At 41.0% G+C, this 17,984-nt stretch overlaps 1 protein-coding gene across 1 annotated transcript in view; it reads right to left on the bottom strand.

Annotated features, from left to right (window-relative positions):
- The window catches only part of galnt13 (polypeptide N-acetylgalactosaminyltransferase 13), a 56,529-nt gene that overhangs the window by 25,750 nt on the left and 12,795 nt on the right, over positions 1-17,984 (bottom strand). Inside the window, exons 3-5 of the mRNA XM_033612827.2 lie at positions 7,663-7,831; positions 3,846-4,012; positions 2,379-2,586 (exon numbers count right to left, since the gene is read on the bottom strand). Coding sequence (XP_033468718.1) covers positions 2,379-2,586; positions 3,846-4,012; positions 7,663-7,831 — 544 coding nt within the window. The remainder of the gene's footprint in view (positions 1-2,378; positions 2,587-3,845; positions 4,013-7,662; positions 7,832-17,984) is intronic.

Raw genomic sequence — 17,984 nt, 5'->3', positions numbered from 1 at the left:
GACACATCTATTGGCAGAGCTGGTAAATAATAATCACAACAATGCTTTAATTAGTTTATAGTTTATGATAATTTAGAATTAAAAGTTGTTGTGTTTTTGTTACCTCAGAATGAACCCTTTATATCTACATACCGAGTGGGTCTTCTTTCACAAAGCCAGCCATGTTACATAGACTACAGTAGCCCAGAATGGACAAAATCATTGCTGGCTCTAGAGAGGGCCATTCAGGTTTTCATGTCGGCTGCCGTAGTTTTCCTACACGCTTGGCACATGGGAGACGTTTTAGTATTGCTACCTCACTGCTAGATGCCACTAGATCCTACACACTGGACCTTTAACCTTCTGTTTGACTAATCAGTTAATTGGCCAATTGGGGTATCTTAACCATAAAGGACCAGCCTGCAAATACACCGATCACACAAAACATTAAAACCTCAGGCAGGTGAAGTGAATGACATTGACCATCTCATTTCAATCCAATGTTTTGCTGGGAAAGCTTTGGTCCTGGCATTCATGTGGATGCCACTTGACGCGCTCCACTCAAACACATTGCAGACCAAGTACATCATAGCAATGGCACTCCCCAATGGCAGTGGCCCCACAGCAGGACAATGCACTATGCTACACTGCAAAACTGCTCAGAAATGGGCCAAGGAACATGACAAAGAGCTCAAGGCATCAAAGTGGCCTCCAAAATCCCCAGATCCCAATCTGATCAAGCATCCATGGGATGTGGTGGTACCCTACAGGTATTTCCAATCCACAGTTGAGCTTCATTGGATCTGGCTTGGCTCTAACATGTTGAGGCACAGGACCTCGGGGGGGTTACCTGTGGTGTCTGGCACCAGGGTGTTGACATCAGAACCTTTGAGACCTGTGGGTTGTGAGGTGGGGAACCAGCACGTCTCACAGATGCTTGATTAGTTTGGGATCTGGGGAATTTGGAGGCCAGGTTGATGCCTTGAGCCTTTTGTCACGTTCCTCAGGCTATTGCTGAGCAGTTTTTACGGAGCGGCATGGTGTATTGTTCTGCTAGAGAGGGGGCACTGCCATCAGGGAGTGCTGTTGTCATGAGGGGGTGTACTTGGTCTGCAATGGTGTTTGGGTGGGTGGATCGCATCCACCTGAATGCCAGGACCAAAGATCTGCCAGCACAACACTGCATCGTAACAAGATGATGATCCAAGTTATTCACTTCACCCGCAATGGTTGTAATGTTTTAGCTGATCAATGTATATCAAAGTAAATTGTAAAGTCTGTCCTTTATCATAGTGTGTTATGTCTAATGATAACTAATTTACTCACTTTGACATCAAAATTTTGATATTATTGTTATTGAATTTCAAGTGTAACTGTAAGATAATATAACAATATCATGAGCTTTGTAATTACAACCTAGCAAAATTAGTTACTGGATTTTTTTTCTGATGAAATTCACACAACAGTGAAACACAGTCAACTGCATTTTGAATACATTTGCCAGTGTATTTAAGAATCGGACAAAATCTAACTGCCTCAGTCCTTCTTTGGAGCTACGAAAACAACCTGTATCATCAATCATGTGATCTTGCAGTTAACGCACCATATACTCTGCACCATCTCATCAGTCTGCGCTCATACTTGTAGACATCAATACATCTGCAGCAGCATTCAGTAAAAGTGTAATGGCTCCATAATATAATATTCTGAGTCATATGATACTGATTTCTTCCCTGAGGGAAAATGAATGTGTCTGACCTCAGATATGAGATGGATCGCAGGAGAATCATTATCAATCTATCCATCTATTCATGTCACTCTCACACACACCGCAGATACACCCTCTGTTTTTTTAAAAGGCAGGAAGAAAAATCCTGAAATAATACCTTAATGTTGTCATATGTTACATAAATCAAGTCAATGCTTTGTCACTATAAATTAACACATCATATTTGTCTCTAAATGTGTCTTTGTCCACGTTATCCTGACTTTACCAGTGTCTACTAGCTCCAGAGTTAACACAAAAACAAAGCTACAGTAACTGGAGCTAGCTTTACCTCCGAGGCAGCAGCAGAAGCAAACGATGCAAAATGATTATCTTCTCCGATCAGCAGCGTCAGGCTCAAACTGTGTATTCATAACTGATAGTTTGCTGTCCCATCAATATTCAGATAGAGCTTTGGCTCAAGCACACGATGATGCAACTGAAGTGAAATGTGATAATGCCAGTGTTACTAAAGCATGTTTCAGGCAAAAGATTAAAGTGACTGACAATGAAAAGCCCATCAGCACCGAAGCAACTGCTTCTAAGACATAGAACCTTGTTGTTATTTCATATCAGCATCTTGAATGTCATCATTAAACCTGAAACATCAAGTGTGGTTCATTTGGGCTCCCACCTGTCCTCTTTGATGCGCGCCAGCAGGGGCTCCAGCCAGCCAACAGTACACTCGCAGTGAGCGTCCAAGAAAGTGATGACTTGACCTTTGGTGGCAGCTGCTCCCCTCAACCTGGCTCTGATTAGACCTGAACGCTGCTCCATCCTCAGGATCCTCACTGGCACCTCCAGAGTCCGCACATAGTTCTCCAGCTTCTTCTTTAGAAAGTCTGAGACAAAACAACAGATATTTCAGCAAAGGTGCACCTGCAGAGTGCATGCTGTGCGACCTTGAGTTCAGAAAACGCAGATCATACTGATTTATTGAGTGATTGGGTGACATTTTTGACAATAACAAAACTATATTGAACATCTATTCACAAACTCTTACCCAACTCATACAGTGTAATCATAGACTGAATAAAATAATGGCCGTAGCTACTATAATGTCATGTTTGTGGGCTTCAATTTTAAAGCCTCAAGATCATTTTGGCTGTCGGCATCTTGTTTTTTTTGGAGCCAGAATTGACTGTACTGGGGCAAAAGGCTGGCACTGTGGAGAAGCCAAGGGTGGATCTGACTGAGAAGCCGAGGACACTATCGGCAGAAAGCCTGATCTTAATTTATGGATAACTTTATGCCTTAATAATATGTATAAGGATGAGTTATACAGTTACCCCTTTACAGTTGTTCTTAAAGTTAAGAGACCAATTCCATTTGTTGTACCAGGCTGTAAACATGTTTATTTCTGCTGTAAAGTTGGGCGTTCACCATAGGGGTCTATGGGGGTTGTCTGACTTCTGGAGCCAGCCTCAAATGGCCATTCAAGTAACTGCGGCTTTTGGCGCTGCATTGGCTTCATTTTTCAGCCTTGGAGGTTGGTGGCGGAGTATAATGCAAGTCGTATGCACAGTACTTCCCAACCACATGCAGACTTGTTGTTGGATTTTGGCTTGAGCAGAGCATACATAAGTTTCACTTTCAGTTCAGTTCTGAATAGTAAAGATTGAGCGAAAATGCATGTGTCTGGGAAGCACTGAGCATACAACTGAGACTTGGTTTTTACTGCATGAGTTGTGTGGGAGTTTCTAAACGCATGTTTTGATATAGTTTTTTGTTGTTAAAGGCAGTCCCCAATCAATCAGTAAATCAATCCCATTTTTTTCTGGAGGTATTTGAGATTTGAAACAAATTTGTCAGCTGATCGGCTGATTAATCCAAAACAAAAACAAGTGTTATTTGCAGCTCTACATTTCAATTTAGTTGACTGTATTTATTATCAGATCCATGTGACAGTGATAAAAAGCTACACTGTATTCATTATTTCTTATATTCTAAGTTTATTGATTAGAGCCTTACTCTTATTGTTCACAGTAATCATCAGCCTACTCAAATTCAAAACATAGGTCCTGTATCCTTGCCTCCAGAGTTAAACCTGTGATTCTGTCAGATACTACATCAGATAGTAGTTGGGATGAAGACTACCAACCTCGCTCGCTGGCATCATCGACTAGCACAATCTCCACTAGCAAGTGTCTGGGAGAGCGGTTGATGACACTGTGAACTGTCCGCAGCAGTGTGCTCCACGCCTCGTTGTGAAACACGATGACGATGCTGGTGTTTGGCAGGTCATCTGGATACAGCTTGGTCTTACAGCTGATGAAGCAACAGAAGACAAAATGAGGTCGGTGAAGTAAAACTGAACAGCAAGTAATTAGTTAAACAGTCTCACTGAGCTATGGGTATAACGGCAGTGAATATAAAGCCATGTCTACTTATGACCTCTCATGACAGGGCGCACATCTACTGCATGAGTTTGAACATGTGAGCAGTTCAGTTTAAGAGTTTCTCTCATTATTTCATTCTAACATTTTCTAGATGCCTGTAGAGGTAAAAAAAAAAAAAATCAATTCACAAAACAGAAAGTGATTATTGGTTGATTATTGTGAAGCAAAAGGGTTTTTTTAACCAGCCGTGACACAATAAAAAAACTGGTATTGTTTTCACCTTGTGAGTCTGTGTGTGTGTGTGTGTGTGTGCGTGTCATCATGGCGAAATGTGGCGGTTTTGAGTACTTCCACAAGTGTTCATATGTCTGTAAACTTGTCTGTCTGTGGACAGATTTTGTCACCTCGGTATCATCACACAGATCAAGCAGACACAATATGCACAAAATGCTTTACATGTGTGTAGTTGAGAGCAAACTGAAGGCCAAGATCGAGCTGGAAGTAAGGAAGGGGCCAGTGGCTCCCCCACTTAATGCACCTGGCCCACATTCATTTTAAGTTGCGGATCACGGTATAGCGGCCGGTGTGATCCTATAGACCGTATCAAACTTGACAAGATGAACAGTCTGAATGGGTCCCTTTGTATTTCCTGTTGTAATGTTTTGCAGTGTATGTGAACGCCATCAACTAACAGGAAGTAACCATGGACCAAAGCTGCTGCCTAGCAATGCAATTTCAGTGAAACAGTCTTTACTAAGATGGTCTGAAGCTCAAATTATTTACTCATCTGTAATCATTTAACGAGCCATTAGATTCACGTAAGGTCCCCTTGTGAGGGTCCCCACCCTCAGGTTTGGAACCACTGTTTAGAGTTCACCACTTACAGATAAAACCCTGATTCACATTGAGTTGTTGTTCAGAAAAAGAAACAGATATAATCAATAACATTTTTGGTCATATATCAATCCTATAACACATAGAATCTCACACATTTGCTGTTTAGAGCTTCTCAAGTGTCAAATATTTTTAATTGAATATGGATGTCTTAAATTTATACTTTAAAGATTCATTTATTCTACAAAACTAAAAAAAATCATTAGTAGCAGCTAAACTTAACTGTGACTAATATAATACCTGAAAATAACCACTTGTATTCTTATACCTAAACCTAAAATAAACCCTGTCTACATACTGTAGTCTCAGTGGTACTCTGCGCCTGCAGCTCATTATATTGTATCAAAAGTGTCTGAGAAGAGAATCTGAGAGTATCCCGCTGCTATTCAATCCTGCCATCAGTGCAGAAACACTGTCACACGAGATTCACTGACAAATATCTCTAAAGAGAGTAGAAAAAGTAAAACCGGTGCTGACAGCTACGTCAGCACGTCCTCAGCTTGATGGGCTGTCTGTCAAAGCCAAAGACTGAGAATGTGGCAAAGTTGGGATGGCATGAATGATGTTGAATAAAGAATGAGCTGCATTACAGGAGTGGAAGAGGTGGATGGCCGGGGCAGGAGGAGGGGCATTGGGAGGTGACGGAGGGTGAAAGAAGTCATTGGAGCAGACAACACAGCTAGCTCAGTCCTGTCTATTCAAAGCGACAGCACTGACTGACACAACTAGGCCAGGAGGTTGCCTTCAAGACAAAATGTTATTGCCGTTCAGAGGCAACGACTGGCAATTCTGCATAGCTCTGGATAATTTTCACCACACAACTGGAGAAATTTTGCACAGCTAAGCTGTGTTCTGTAATAAAACTGCTGTAATATTTATACTGAGAGAAGGATGGAGCCATAATGGACAGAAAAAAAATGTTGCAATCAGCTGAATGTTCACTTCCTCTCAGAAATATAGGTCTTCTTTTGCACTAGGCAGGCAAAATGGTCTTTATATTTGCATCTCCATGTTGCAAAAAGTCTTAGAGTTGGCATTTTCTTCATATAGGCAAGAAAACTGTGGAATGTAGGTGTGAAAAAAAGACATTCTTGTGGCCTATTTCTCATGGTGTCTGACTGGCAGAGCATTTGGCATCCACTTAATGAAAGTGCTGTGGAGAACTCGTGTTCAGTTGGAATATTTAAACATGAATCACTTGGATAATGTCTCCACGAGAGGCGAATGCCGGTGCATATCAGCAGCCCGAGACGAATGTGCTCATGTTTCACACAAATTGCTCCTTGGATTTTCATTAAGTGCTCAAGTGGATCTTGAGTGACAGTAAACAAAACCCCACTCCCATTCAAATGTCGGGGATAATGTACACACTTGAGAGATCTGATGGATTCTGCAGTGAAACGGCGGCCGTAATTAGTGATGTCTTTTCACATTAGATAATGTTATTAGGCCCAATAAAATCTAACTGACTCAATAAACAGTTTAAAAAATACTTAAATCATTAGAATAATCTTGCCTTGATAGTTTGGAGCATTTTGTCTGCATCACTGTCTGCAACCCTGTTGAGACTCTTGACAAGAGAACGAATCTCTGCTGTCTTGCTGAGCCATCCAACACATTTGTCTAAATACTGGAACAGTTTCTGATGAACCCGGCATACAAGTTTGCACACATTAAATGGATACGTTGCCAGTTTTCATACAGTTTTGTGTGATAACGAAGTTAACAGTGGGCAGTATGTGTAAATAAACTATGTTAAACTTCCCTTCATCTAGCCAGTGCCCAGATCTCCCTGCTTATTTGTTGGCTCGAGTGCTGTCACAGAAAGTACAGATTGTACTGCATTTCTGTATGTCCGCCACAACAGACACAAAGAGTATACTGTAGCCTCTTCCTCTCTGTGGCTTTCTCAAACTCAGAGTAGTAAAACTAGGCAAAGCTGATCAAATACAAACCAAGATTCTGTTTGCCTGTATATTTCTTGCTCTTCTTTCTTCTTCAGAAACATATTTGAGTGCACTGTTTGGCAGTAATATGAAAGTTTGTGAGCAGGAAGTGGGCGCCATACTGTATTGTAAAACGGAGGCTAAAAAACTAAAATCAGTGGTAAAACAAAGCAGTGTATTTAGCGTATTGTTTAAATGTACTTGAAGATCATTTGTTAGCAACTGGTCGCCATGTTGTTTCCTGTGGAAAAACGGCCACGCTCGCATTACGTTGCCCATCAGTGGGAGCATTTATTGGTCTAGTGTGATGCAGTGCATTCTGGTAGTTGTAGGTTTTCTACCTATTGTGCAAAAAAGCAAATGCCACAGTCCTTTGTTTCCGTTTTCTCTCATCATACACCACCAATTTCAAAAGTATTCGCCTCTGTCTACAGCAAAGACAGCCCAGTTTTATGAAAAGGCCATTTTCCAGCAATGAAATACTTCTTCAAGGAGTGAAATCCCAAGAAATAAAGAAGACAAAAGTTGAAAATATCAGCCAGAATGTCAACTCTTTCATAAAGAAACCACAGCGCCTTGCAATGTGTGATTGGTATCAAAGGTACCAAAGTTTTGCAGGCAGCGGAGGAGCAGGGTGAGGACTGTGCAAGGCTAGTCTGGTCTGTATGCCTGTGTAGGTGTTAAAGGGTCAGCAGTGTGATTCACAGCATGCATCTGGAAGACACCCAAGCTTACTCACCCATCCAACCTCACGTCCGGCAGACTCCTGTTGAGTGCGATCATGTCGCTCGCCATTAGATTGAACTGGTTAATCTTAAAGAGCTCCTTCATTTTCTCCTGGTCGTCCTTGGGGATGTTTACTGCCTTGCCCATCTCCCCTGGACCCTCATGGCTCCGAGATATTACCGCTGTAACACAGCAGAGGCAAGACAAAAAAAAAAAGGTGAGGAGAAATCAAACCCCTTATTGTTTTATTCTCCAAGGGGGTGAGAAGTTAATTGCAAACTTCACTGCAAAAATAAATCACTTTGTATATACAGTCTTATTCAGTCATATTTTTAATAAAGAAACAATATAAGAGGAACTACTACGTTATATAAGACCACCAAATTACAAATGCTCCACACCACCTCTCAAATGGGGCAGATAGTAATGAGTGCAGACTGACCTCCCTGACCCCAGTCTGTTGGCTGTGTGCCCTGTTCTAACCAGTGGAGAAAAAAAAAAAAAAGGTTGTGGTGGTTTTTCAAGAACTCGGGGCAGAGGTAAGAGTGCAAAAGTTGAACAAATACATTATAAATATAGCGCTGTTTTGACTACAAAGTAAGCTTCAATGAAGAAGAATGATCTACTTAGTACAAACTGTATATGTATATGAAATTAACTTCTTTGATCATTTATATAAATATATAATAGGGCTGCAACGTTTACAACGTTAACAACAGCATGATGGCAGCACATTTACAATCAAAACCCTCCAATGTGTGGGGAAAATTTAGTGTTAACTCAGCTACAAAGGTTGTTACCTGTAGCATTTACAAAGCTGACCTTGCCTGACATGAGACCACATCAGTTATGCTGGAGCATCTTAACAGGAGGCATGTTGGCTCTCTGGATGATAAAGAATCCTCTCTATAAGTTAGTTAGCTTGTTAGTTAGCTAAAATTTCCACCAAACACATACCTTTGGAACCAAAAATAACCCTTCAGACATGGTACCAAGACCCCAGCGTTTCCACCACAAACAGTACCCTTATATGTGAGCGGGCTTATTGTCACTCACTGCTCCATCCCGCACCCACTTTATTTCCTCATCACTTGTGACACAGATGGAAGTCTGCACCTTGATTATCGTCCACAGAACGAAGTTGCCCGCCGACAAAATAAAACAGGCTGCAGTGAGAGTCTCTCTCCATGGGATATTTAAAAATACCGCATTTGTGTATTTAGTCCTTCTCAGGCAAATTCAGGGGTTTAGTGTCACTGGAGCCCACAGGAACGACGCTCCGCAACGCTTTTTATTTTCTCCGCATGAGGATTAGAATATAACCCGGTCGAAATGAATACATATAAACACTTGAAGATTCACTCATTACTAAAAGTGTATGTCATATGAAAACTAAAGTGATGGTCAAAGTTGTCACAGAGGAATTTAAGGTGTGCTGATGGTTTCACGTCATCAACTCATGGATTTAGTAACGTAACAGGGTAGCGTTCCACCTTAAAAGTTGCCGGCAGTCGGCCCAGTGAATTAAGTTATTTTTTCTACGACTCCAGCTGCTGCGAGAATCAGCAAAACATCCTTTCATTTTATAGTTACAGTTCACTAATAAAACTCTCCATGGTATGAACAGTGATTACATAACCAGCCACAACTCAGCCCTGAGCAGAATGTTCACAGCTCCACCTTTTAGTACCAGATCTGTGTACTAAGTACCCCAACAGAGGGGGGACCAAAAATTGGGAAGGAACAGAACGGTTCCATTGGCACCATGCACAACTTTTCAAAGTAGAAACGGAAAAAAAGGGTACTAAACTGAACTGAACTGTACCGTACTGCTCGGTAGAAACGGGGCTTAAGTAAGCTTAACGTTAAAAGCCATGTTACCTTACATTATGAGCTGTAATGTTTATTTTCTGAAATACATTTTCTATTTATGAATAAATTAATGGCATTGAGAGTCATGTTAGCAGATAATTATAATTTAAAAAACAACCCTGTTCACATGTGCCCCCACTTTACAATCTTAGATGCTGCAACGTTAAACTTTAAGGCTAGAGAATGTGTTGATGTCATGGGTGGTGAGTGCACAGAACACAAGTTCAGAGAACACTGGAGAATTTGATAATTTGTAAATCGCAAAGTAATTTATGACTTCTGTCTATATGTGTGCCAAAATTGGGTTGCTGCTGCCTGCTCTCTCCGGTTTTACGCCAGGCTCGGCTCCTTTCAAAGACTCCTTGCAAAGCACTCCTCTGGGGTTTTTTCGGACCTAATTGTATTGCGGAGTTTTACACATCGGCAACCAGATCTTTGCTCTCAAAACACAAAAAAATGTGATGGCACAACAGTCTCCTTCAGTACATTATTCTATGCTTTCTTTTGATTAATCTGTATCTATAATCTATTACTGTCATGGCATCCGAAGGTACTGATGTGTTGAACAGGTGACAGTCTGCGGTCGTTTTCAAAACACACTTGTGTCACACACTCCAAAAGAAACTTGTTGAAACAATAATTTATTGTACAAACAGGGGAATCAAACGTTGACAAAAACAGTTCCATAATTCATATTAAATTCAAAAGATAACGAAAAAACAGCTACAAGTTAGAGGGAATAGTGATAAAGTGGTAAAACTTGGCATTGATCCACAGCCTCAAACAGATGCGCTCAAGCCTGCCGTGCGCACAAGCTCAGTTGGTAGGCGATACTATATTTTCACATTTTTAACAATGCAAAGTCTTGATTTTTATTGATAACCTACATTTACCAACAACAAAAAGACTACATTTAGCACCAAAAAAATATGTAAAAAAAAAAAAAAAAGTCAACAAAAAAAAAAAACGAATATCGAAATACCAAATTTTAATAACGAATACCTACCCATAGAAACGAATATTCGAATATTTGGGTACAGCCCTACTGTTACTATAGCAACCTGTTTAGTACACAATGACAGGACTGGATTCCAGTTGAAAATTCCTCTGTATCAGCAGGGAAGTTCATTTAAAGACCTATTTTCAAAGTATTCATCTATTAATCAGTCTTTATTTTTAGATATCCAACACATAAAACCACACCAAGCTAAATTTAAAAGCTGAGAGCTTTACAAGAGCCATTAATTAATGGCAAATGAGCCAATCAGACATTTATTTCTCATTAAATCATATAAAACCATAAAAAACTTCCAGTGTTTATCTGAATTGTACAAAAAATGATAGATTATTCGACAGTCAAAATAGTCGTTAGTTGCAGCCCTAATATATAATCTGCTGTTCTAAAAAAAAATGTGGGCCTTTTTTTTTAATCTTACTTGACATTCATGACAAAGGGAATGAACAACAGATAAATTCTGAGAGATCCCTTTTGTACAATAAAAGCATTGGGTAGAGTTTATTATCAGTCTCTTCAGGCTGCGGAGAGCGCAGCAAAGCATGCTCGTTCTATCTCTGTACACTCTGTAGAGTTTAATTTTCTTTACTGGCATAAAGCCAGGCAACGTTAGATAGGCGTAATTTTCCAGATCAATGTGCATGTACCAAACTTGTGTGTTTAAAGAGCAGATCATGTACTGGCAGCACTGTGCTGTGTACAAGGTGTGCACATATAAAAAGCATGCCGTATTCCCTTCCATAACACTTAATAACACTGCACATACAGACAATGTGATGTCATTCTCACTTGCACTTGTAAAGGTTCCTCACACATCAGTGGATGTGGAGAAACAGTGTCAGACGTTTAATACAGACTTCTGCTTAAGCTCTCTCCTGCATGCTGCAGCTCGGGCGGACTGGGTATTAAGCACTGCACAGTCTGGCAGCTATATTTAATTTTAATTCAATCTATTACGAGGTCTTGAATTCGAAGATTTAGGAGAACGTCGGTATTAATAGATGAAAAAGTAGTATGAAAGCAAAATCCTTTCTAGAGTTACTACTGGTCTTCTCAGCTATATGCTATACAGTCAAATGCCTGCAAAACATCAGCATTGCTGTCGTTGCCGCCACCACCACACAGAGCCAGCTCCCTTCACCAAAGGTAAATAACCTCCCACGGATTTATGACTGTGCTCTCTTTAATAATCTCTGAGCAGAGCCAGTGATTTCCATGAAAGGGGGACACACATTTCACATTAGCTGCACAGTCCCAGGTTAAGAGGATTCCCTGTGACCCCTCATGGAGACGGGCTGGTGTCTGCTGGATTGTTAACCTCAGTTGATCCAGCTCTTTTGTTTACGGTGCTGCTGACACTCTCCATTTGGACACTGGCTTAAATCTGATGGACGCAGCTCGAGAGCTGAGCTGGATGACTGAATAAAGTGTCGATCAAACACATGCTGAGCCTCTCCAATCCATCAGTCAACAGCTACGGATAAACACAGCATATGAATATATGATATATTCGCCTTCACCACAACATAAACAACTAATCCTACAGATTATACATGAAGTGTAAAATTATTTATACAGTATTTCAATCTGACTGTTAAAGTGAATTACTGAATAATGTGTGGAGCATTACTATCAGATGTGAAGAACTGCAAAGAGCAGAATACTTTGTAAATTTTGTAGGAGAAAGTCCTCAGGCCTTGATATAACAAGGCAAACTGTCATTACCACTTTACTACTACAATTCTATGTCTTTGTTACAACTTCAATGTTAAAAAATAATGGACAAATTAATATTTTTTAAAGCAGCTGTGCGGAACTTTTCGTTTTCGTTGATTATAGGGCCCCTTTGGTCGAAGCGGTAGGACACCCTGGTGTCGTAAAATTCCGACTGCAGCCGGCAATTACCGCATCCATTTGTTTTGGAGAGCGAGAGGATTAACTAACGTCAGGTCAGTCCAGGTAATTAGTGGAAACAGCAAAATTACTCAGTAAATTCTCCTGTCGTGTTTCTGTTCTGATCTAATCTGTTGTGTATTTTGAGCTACTAAGGCTACCGTAGTAGTGTGAGCCTCAAGTTATTTTGGGTAATGTAGTAACCGTTGTTGTGCTACTGGAAACAACGAGAAGCAGCCGTGTAGGTTTGGTGTAAGGAGAAATAAACAGTTAACAAGTCATCTGCTGAGTCCGCATTATTATGTGAAAAGAATACGCCGACGATTTGGGAGTTATGCCCTTTCTCTATCATTTTCATATTGAGACAGCGGTTAGCATGGCACTTGTAGGGGGTCAGTACATCTTGCGGAGGGATACATCGGTGAGCAACAGCTGGCTCTGGGACAGGTACGCTAGGTCACTCGGTAAAAGCAAACAAAGAGACGACACGGACGATATTACTCACCCGACTGAAAGCTGTCCATCAGCTCCTGCAGGCCTGGTGTGTTTTTTCCAATTCATCTTAGGAACATGAAAAAAAGTTTCAATCACGCCAGGATTAGTGATTGCTGCAAAGTTTTCATTCCTTGTGATGCACTCTCTGCGGCGGTTTTCCTCCTGATGATTTATCTCCCCAATGATGGTAGCACCGAGTCCCATTCTGTGCAGCAAAATGGGAGCGGAGGACTCAGCCTCTCTTCTCGCCCGCTCAGCATCCAACACATGGAGTTCCTCATCTGTGTACTCCGGCTCAAACAGGTATGGCTCTGGATCTGTGTCCGCTACAAGAAACTCTTCAAAATCGCGTTCAAAGTCGTCCATTGCAGCTACTAAAATCCGGAGATATCGCTAGGCTAAATAAACAGCTGAGTTTTGTTTACAAGCTACGTCTGTGCCTGCTCACCGGTGTATCCCTCCGCGGATCACAGCGCAGGACGTACTGACCCCCTATAAGCGCAGTGCTAACCGCCACTGGACGTACAGAAACAAAAAAGATATCGATCATGTTGTCTCAATATGAAAATGATAGAGAAAGGGCATAACTCCCAAATCGTCAGAGTATTCTTTTATGTGAAGGTACACAGTGAAGACATAACATAATCCTAACACAGCAAAGCTGTTACCTGCAGCCTTCGCTTGCAAAGCTGATGCTACTAACATTAGGTCAGTCCAAGTAATTAGTGGAAACATGCTAATGTTACACACAAATTAGTAGTAAAGTAAGACCTGTTCATAAATGTTCTGGTGTAGCTCTGAATTTCTTATAAACTGAGGACAACTGCCTGCTGTATATTTGTGTTCATGGTCACAGTCACAGGTAATTTTAGATGATGCTCCTTCGTTATCCACCATGACATCAAAAGTACAACCAAGTCCTCATAGATACATCTCTGGTAAAACTGTTAGGTGTTATGTGTTCAGCAATGCCCGTTGTGTACTGCTTACTCGAAGAACACTGTAAACACGGCTCCTTCTTCTGTGGTTTAATCGCTGCGGGCCGCTGCGGGCGAGCAGAATCACTTCCGCCTCGGGTGCCGTATTCTGGTTTGCTGACTTCCGCTGTGTGTCCGACCCGAGTGAGGCTACGCTAAATAGCCATATAAAGGCTTTTTTGTCGCTGTTGGGGTCAAATAAATATGCGGATCTTCAAGGGGGGGTGATATGAACTAGGGGCAGTTTTATTAATGGTAAAAAGTTCCGCACAGCTGCTTTAAGCAGCACAGTTTACATTTAAGATAAACTTTGATATTTGTGCCACAGTGTATCTCTGTCAAAACTGCAGAGGCTGCTGGAGCTTCTGTCAACTAATTGTTAATCCTTTATTCCAATTTTATGCGTGCTGCAAGGCTCTTTGGATTGTCCATCGACTGGAATACCAATTTGTTCCAGACATTTGTTACATACATTGCTGTAAAAACTGTGTACAGGCATTCATGGTCCCCTGAAGATAAAGCCTAATGACTGAAACAATCCCCTGACTTTTCCTCAAGCGCCACCTGGAGGTTGACATTTTTTGTTTTTAATTAAAGATCCAGTGTGTAGGATTGAGTGGCATCTAGTGGTGAGGCTGAAAACTGCAACCAAGGGAAACTTCTACCGTGTGTCAAACGTGTAGAACTACAGCGGCCGACACAAACAGTCAAATAGCACTCTCTAGAGCCAGTGTTTAGTTTGTCTGTTCTGGGCTACTGTAGAAACAACATGGCTGAATCCATGGATGAAGACCCACTTCATAGGTAGATATAAACGGCTCATTCTAAGCCAACAAAAACATGATTCATAGTTTCAAGCAATTATAAACTAATGAAAACATAGTTATTAATACTGCATGTAATTTCTGCCAAAATATCCCCTTAAATCCTACAAACTGAACCCTTAAATGTCTCAGCAACTATTGGAAGGTCTGCAGTAATTTGGTTCAGACATTCATGTTTGCCTCCAGATGAATTACAATAACTTTTGTGATCCCCTAACTTTTCATTTAACGCCAATATCTTTTCAAAATTTGTATTTGTCCGATACTGTATGACTAAATGTCTGTATCTGTATCAGCCTCAGCTTTACTGAGGCACTAAAACTAAACTACGATGGTAAACATGGTAGGGCTGGATGATTAATTGAATTTTAATCATGATTTCGATTTTGGCTTCTCACGATCATAAAAACATTATAATCGAAGAAAAACGATTAATGTGCCACACGTGTATGTAATTTCCTGTGCTGGAAAAGCACCGTGAATGCACCTGTGTTATGTGCAGCAGCAGCAAGCATGTGACGTGTGTGGATCAATAATATGTGGAGTGAGCGATTGAGAACATGGCAGAAAGGCAGTCTTTGGTTGAGAAGAAAGCTAGGACAACTTCAGTCATCTGGAAACATTTTGGCTTCAAGTTGACGGATGTCGAGCAAAAGGAAATTGTTTGCAAAGTTTGTCATCCTGTAGTGTCTGCCCCCCAAGGCAACACGAGCGGAAAAAGTTCAAAAAAGTTAATAATTTAATAACGAAAAAACACTTCTGGTTGCTGCTAAGTAGTGTTTAAAGGGGCAAAAAGCGAAATCGTTTCACCACTAGGTTTGCTGTTATGCACTGCCTGTAGACCAAAACAAAGTGTGCTTGGTGCTCCGGTTGGATCTAAACGGAGAGCCGGGGCTAACGTTAGTTGGGAAGCTAGCGGAGGCTAACTGGCTGTGCTGGCAGCTGAGTGGAGCCTGAGGAGGAAGCACCGGTTAGTCCCCGCTAGCTGGGAGGCTAGCGGAGGCTAACTGGCTGTTGTGAAGTGGAGCCTGAAGAGGAAGCACCAGTTAGCCCCGGTTTCACTACAGGCAGATTCACTCGCCACAGGGGTGAGGAAATAAAACCTAAACAGCCAACTTAGTTTGGCTTAGTTTAGCAGTTAGCGATGTCTTTCACTCACTCTCAGTCTCTGCTGTGTTTAGCTATTTCCCTGCTTTCCTGTTAGCATTAGCACTAGTCGGCTGCCATGCTAACATCCCTACTCTTCACCGTGAGCCGGAGACGTGAGCCCGCGAGCCCGCAAGCCCGCAAGCCCGCCAGGCTCACGGTGAAGAGTAGGGACATTAGCGTTAGCACTAGTCGGCTGCCACGCTAACATCCCTAGTCTTCTCCGTGAGTCCGTGAGCCCACGGCTCATGGCTCCGGCTCACGCAGAGTAGGGACGTTAGCGTTAGCTCCTGGAGTTAGCACTAGAGCTACTACGGCTACTGGAGTAACTTACAGCTATGGAGGGCTTCTACCAGCTCTTCTAGTCAATAAGCCTCGCCTCCTTCTCAGCAAATATATTACATTTATTACAGGTACCATCATCATTGAAGTAGGCAGGGAAATAGCTAAGCTACATGAACGTACATGAACGCGCAGCCAGACCGGCTTGTAAACAAGGGGCTGGAGATCAACACAGAGAGAGGTTGTGTGAGGTCATGCTATACTCCAGATGAAATTTACACCTCTAGTTCTTCACATAGCAATTTTTTAATTCCTTCAATCTAGAAATGATGAATTTCGCTTATTGCTCCTTTAACTTTTGATTTAACGCTAAAAATTAAAACCCTTGGTGCGCACTGCAGCGCAAGCAGATGCGCGACTCAGAGCAGCATGTGTCACTGACACCAGACTCAGAGCGCAGTGGACCGGTGGAAAATGTCATCATTAGCATATTATTTTACATCAATAAAACATATTTTATCATTATTTTGAGTCACAATGTTGAAAGAATTTAGCTGTCTGTGTTCAAGCAGGATAATAGGTCTCCATTCATTGCACGTCGGGCTTTCTATTTCCTTGTTGGAGATGGTGTTGCGTTCAAGGCCCCCCCCAAAAAAACAGGAGAAAAAAAAAAGGCCAAATATTCGAATTTTTTTTTTCCACAATCGAATCTCGTGCCATCGAATGAAGCTTCGAAGCTTAGAATTTTTTGGGTCAGCCCTAGTATTTATTTTAATTTATTGTTTTTATTGCTATTATTATTTTAATTTACTATTATTATTTTCAATTTTTTTATTTGTTTACTTGTTACTAATTTATTTCTGGCTGTTCTTTTAAGTTATATTTAAAGTTGAGTTTTGGTGGAGTTTTGAAATCAATGAATAATCGTGTTTATTAATCATGATTTCAATATCAATCAAAATAATCGTGATTATTATTTTTGCCATAATCGTCCAGCCCTAAAACATGGTAAACATTCAATCCACTAGACATTAGCATGTTAGCATTGTCATTGTGACATGTTGGCAGACTTATATTAGCATTTAGCTCAAAGCACTGCTGTGGCTTAGTACAGCCAGAGCTGCTAGTATATTAGCAGACTCTTAGCTTTGTTTTCACTAAAGCATGTATTATTTGTAGGTTTCAGGGACGGCTGTCGTTCATGTCACAAAAGAAACAATTCAGTGAAGGGAAACATCAAGGATTTCCTCGATATCCTTAGCATCCTTTACATGCTGAGTTCCAGATGCTTCCATCAGGGTAAAGGTTCAGTCTCTCCATAGAGGTAGCACAAATAGACACAGATTTCCTCTTCGTTTTTTAAAACAACCTTTAACCCTGGATATTATGTCATTGTGTCTTCTTTTCTCTTCTTCTTTGGTTCAAGGTGGCGGTGTAGGAGACTCGGATCTTGTGCTGTATTGTGCATAATTCAGGCTATTCTATATATTTGTGTTGTACTACCGTGTGTAAAACAAATTGCCCCTAAGGCACATTTAAGTAATTTGAATCCTGAATCCTTGCTAACAGGAAGGTTTTGTTTTAAAGCCTTTAACTTCATCTGTTACTAGTTATTTGTACACCAACTGTCAGAATGCGTGTGCAGCGTTCGGCAGCCAGTTGTTTTTCTTGCAGAAGCTAATTACATCAAGTCTGAAATAATATATATGTGACTAATTAACAACTTTGCTCCTTCATTATGACTGTAAATCATCATTTCTCATGCTCATCCTTTCAAAGTTATCCATCCATAAAATGATACAAACTGATTGAAAAAAAAAAGTCTAGGAAC

This window comes from Epinephelus lanceolatus, chromosome 14 (genome assembly GCF_041903045.1).
Source record: "Epinephelus lanceolatus isolate andai-2023 chromosome 14, ASM4190304v1, whole genome shotgun sequence".
NCBI classification, from domain to species: domain Eukaryota; kingdom Metazoa; phylum Chordata; class Actinopteri; order Perciformes; family Serranidae; genus Epinephelus; species Epinephelus lanceolatus.
The sequence above is the reverse complement of the archived record's forward strand: the minus strand, read 5'-3'. Positions and strand labels throughout refer to the sequence as shown.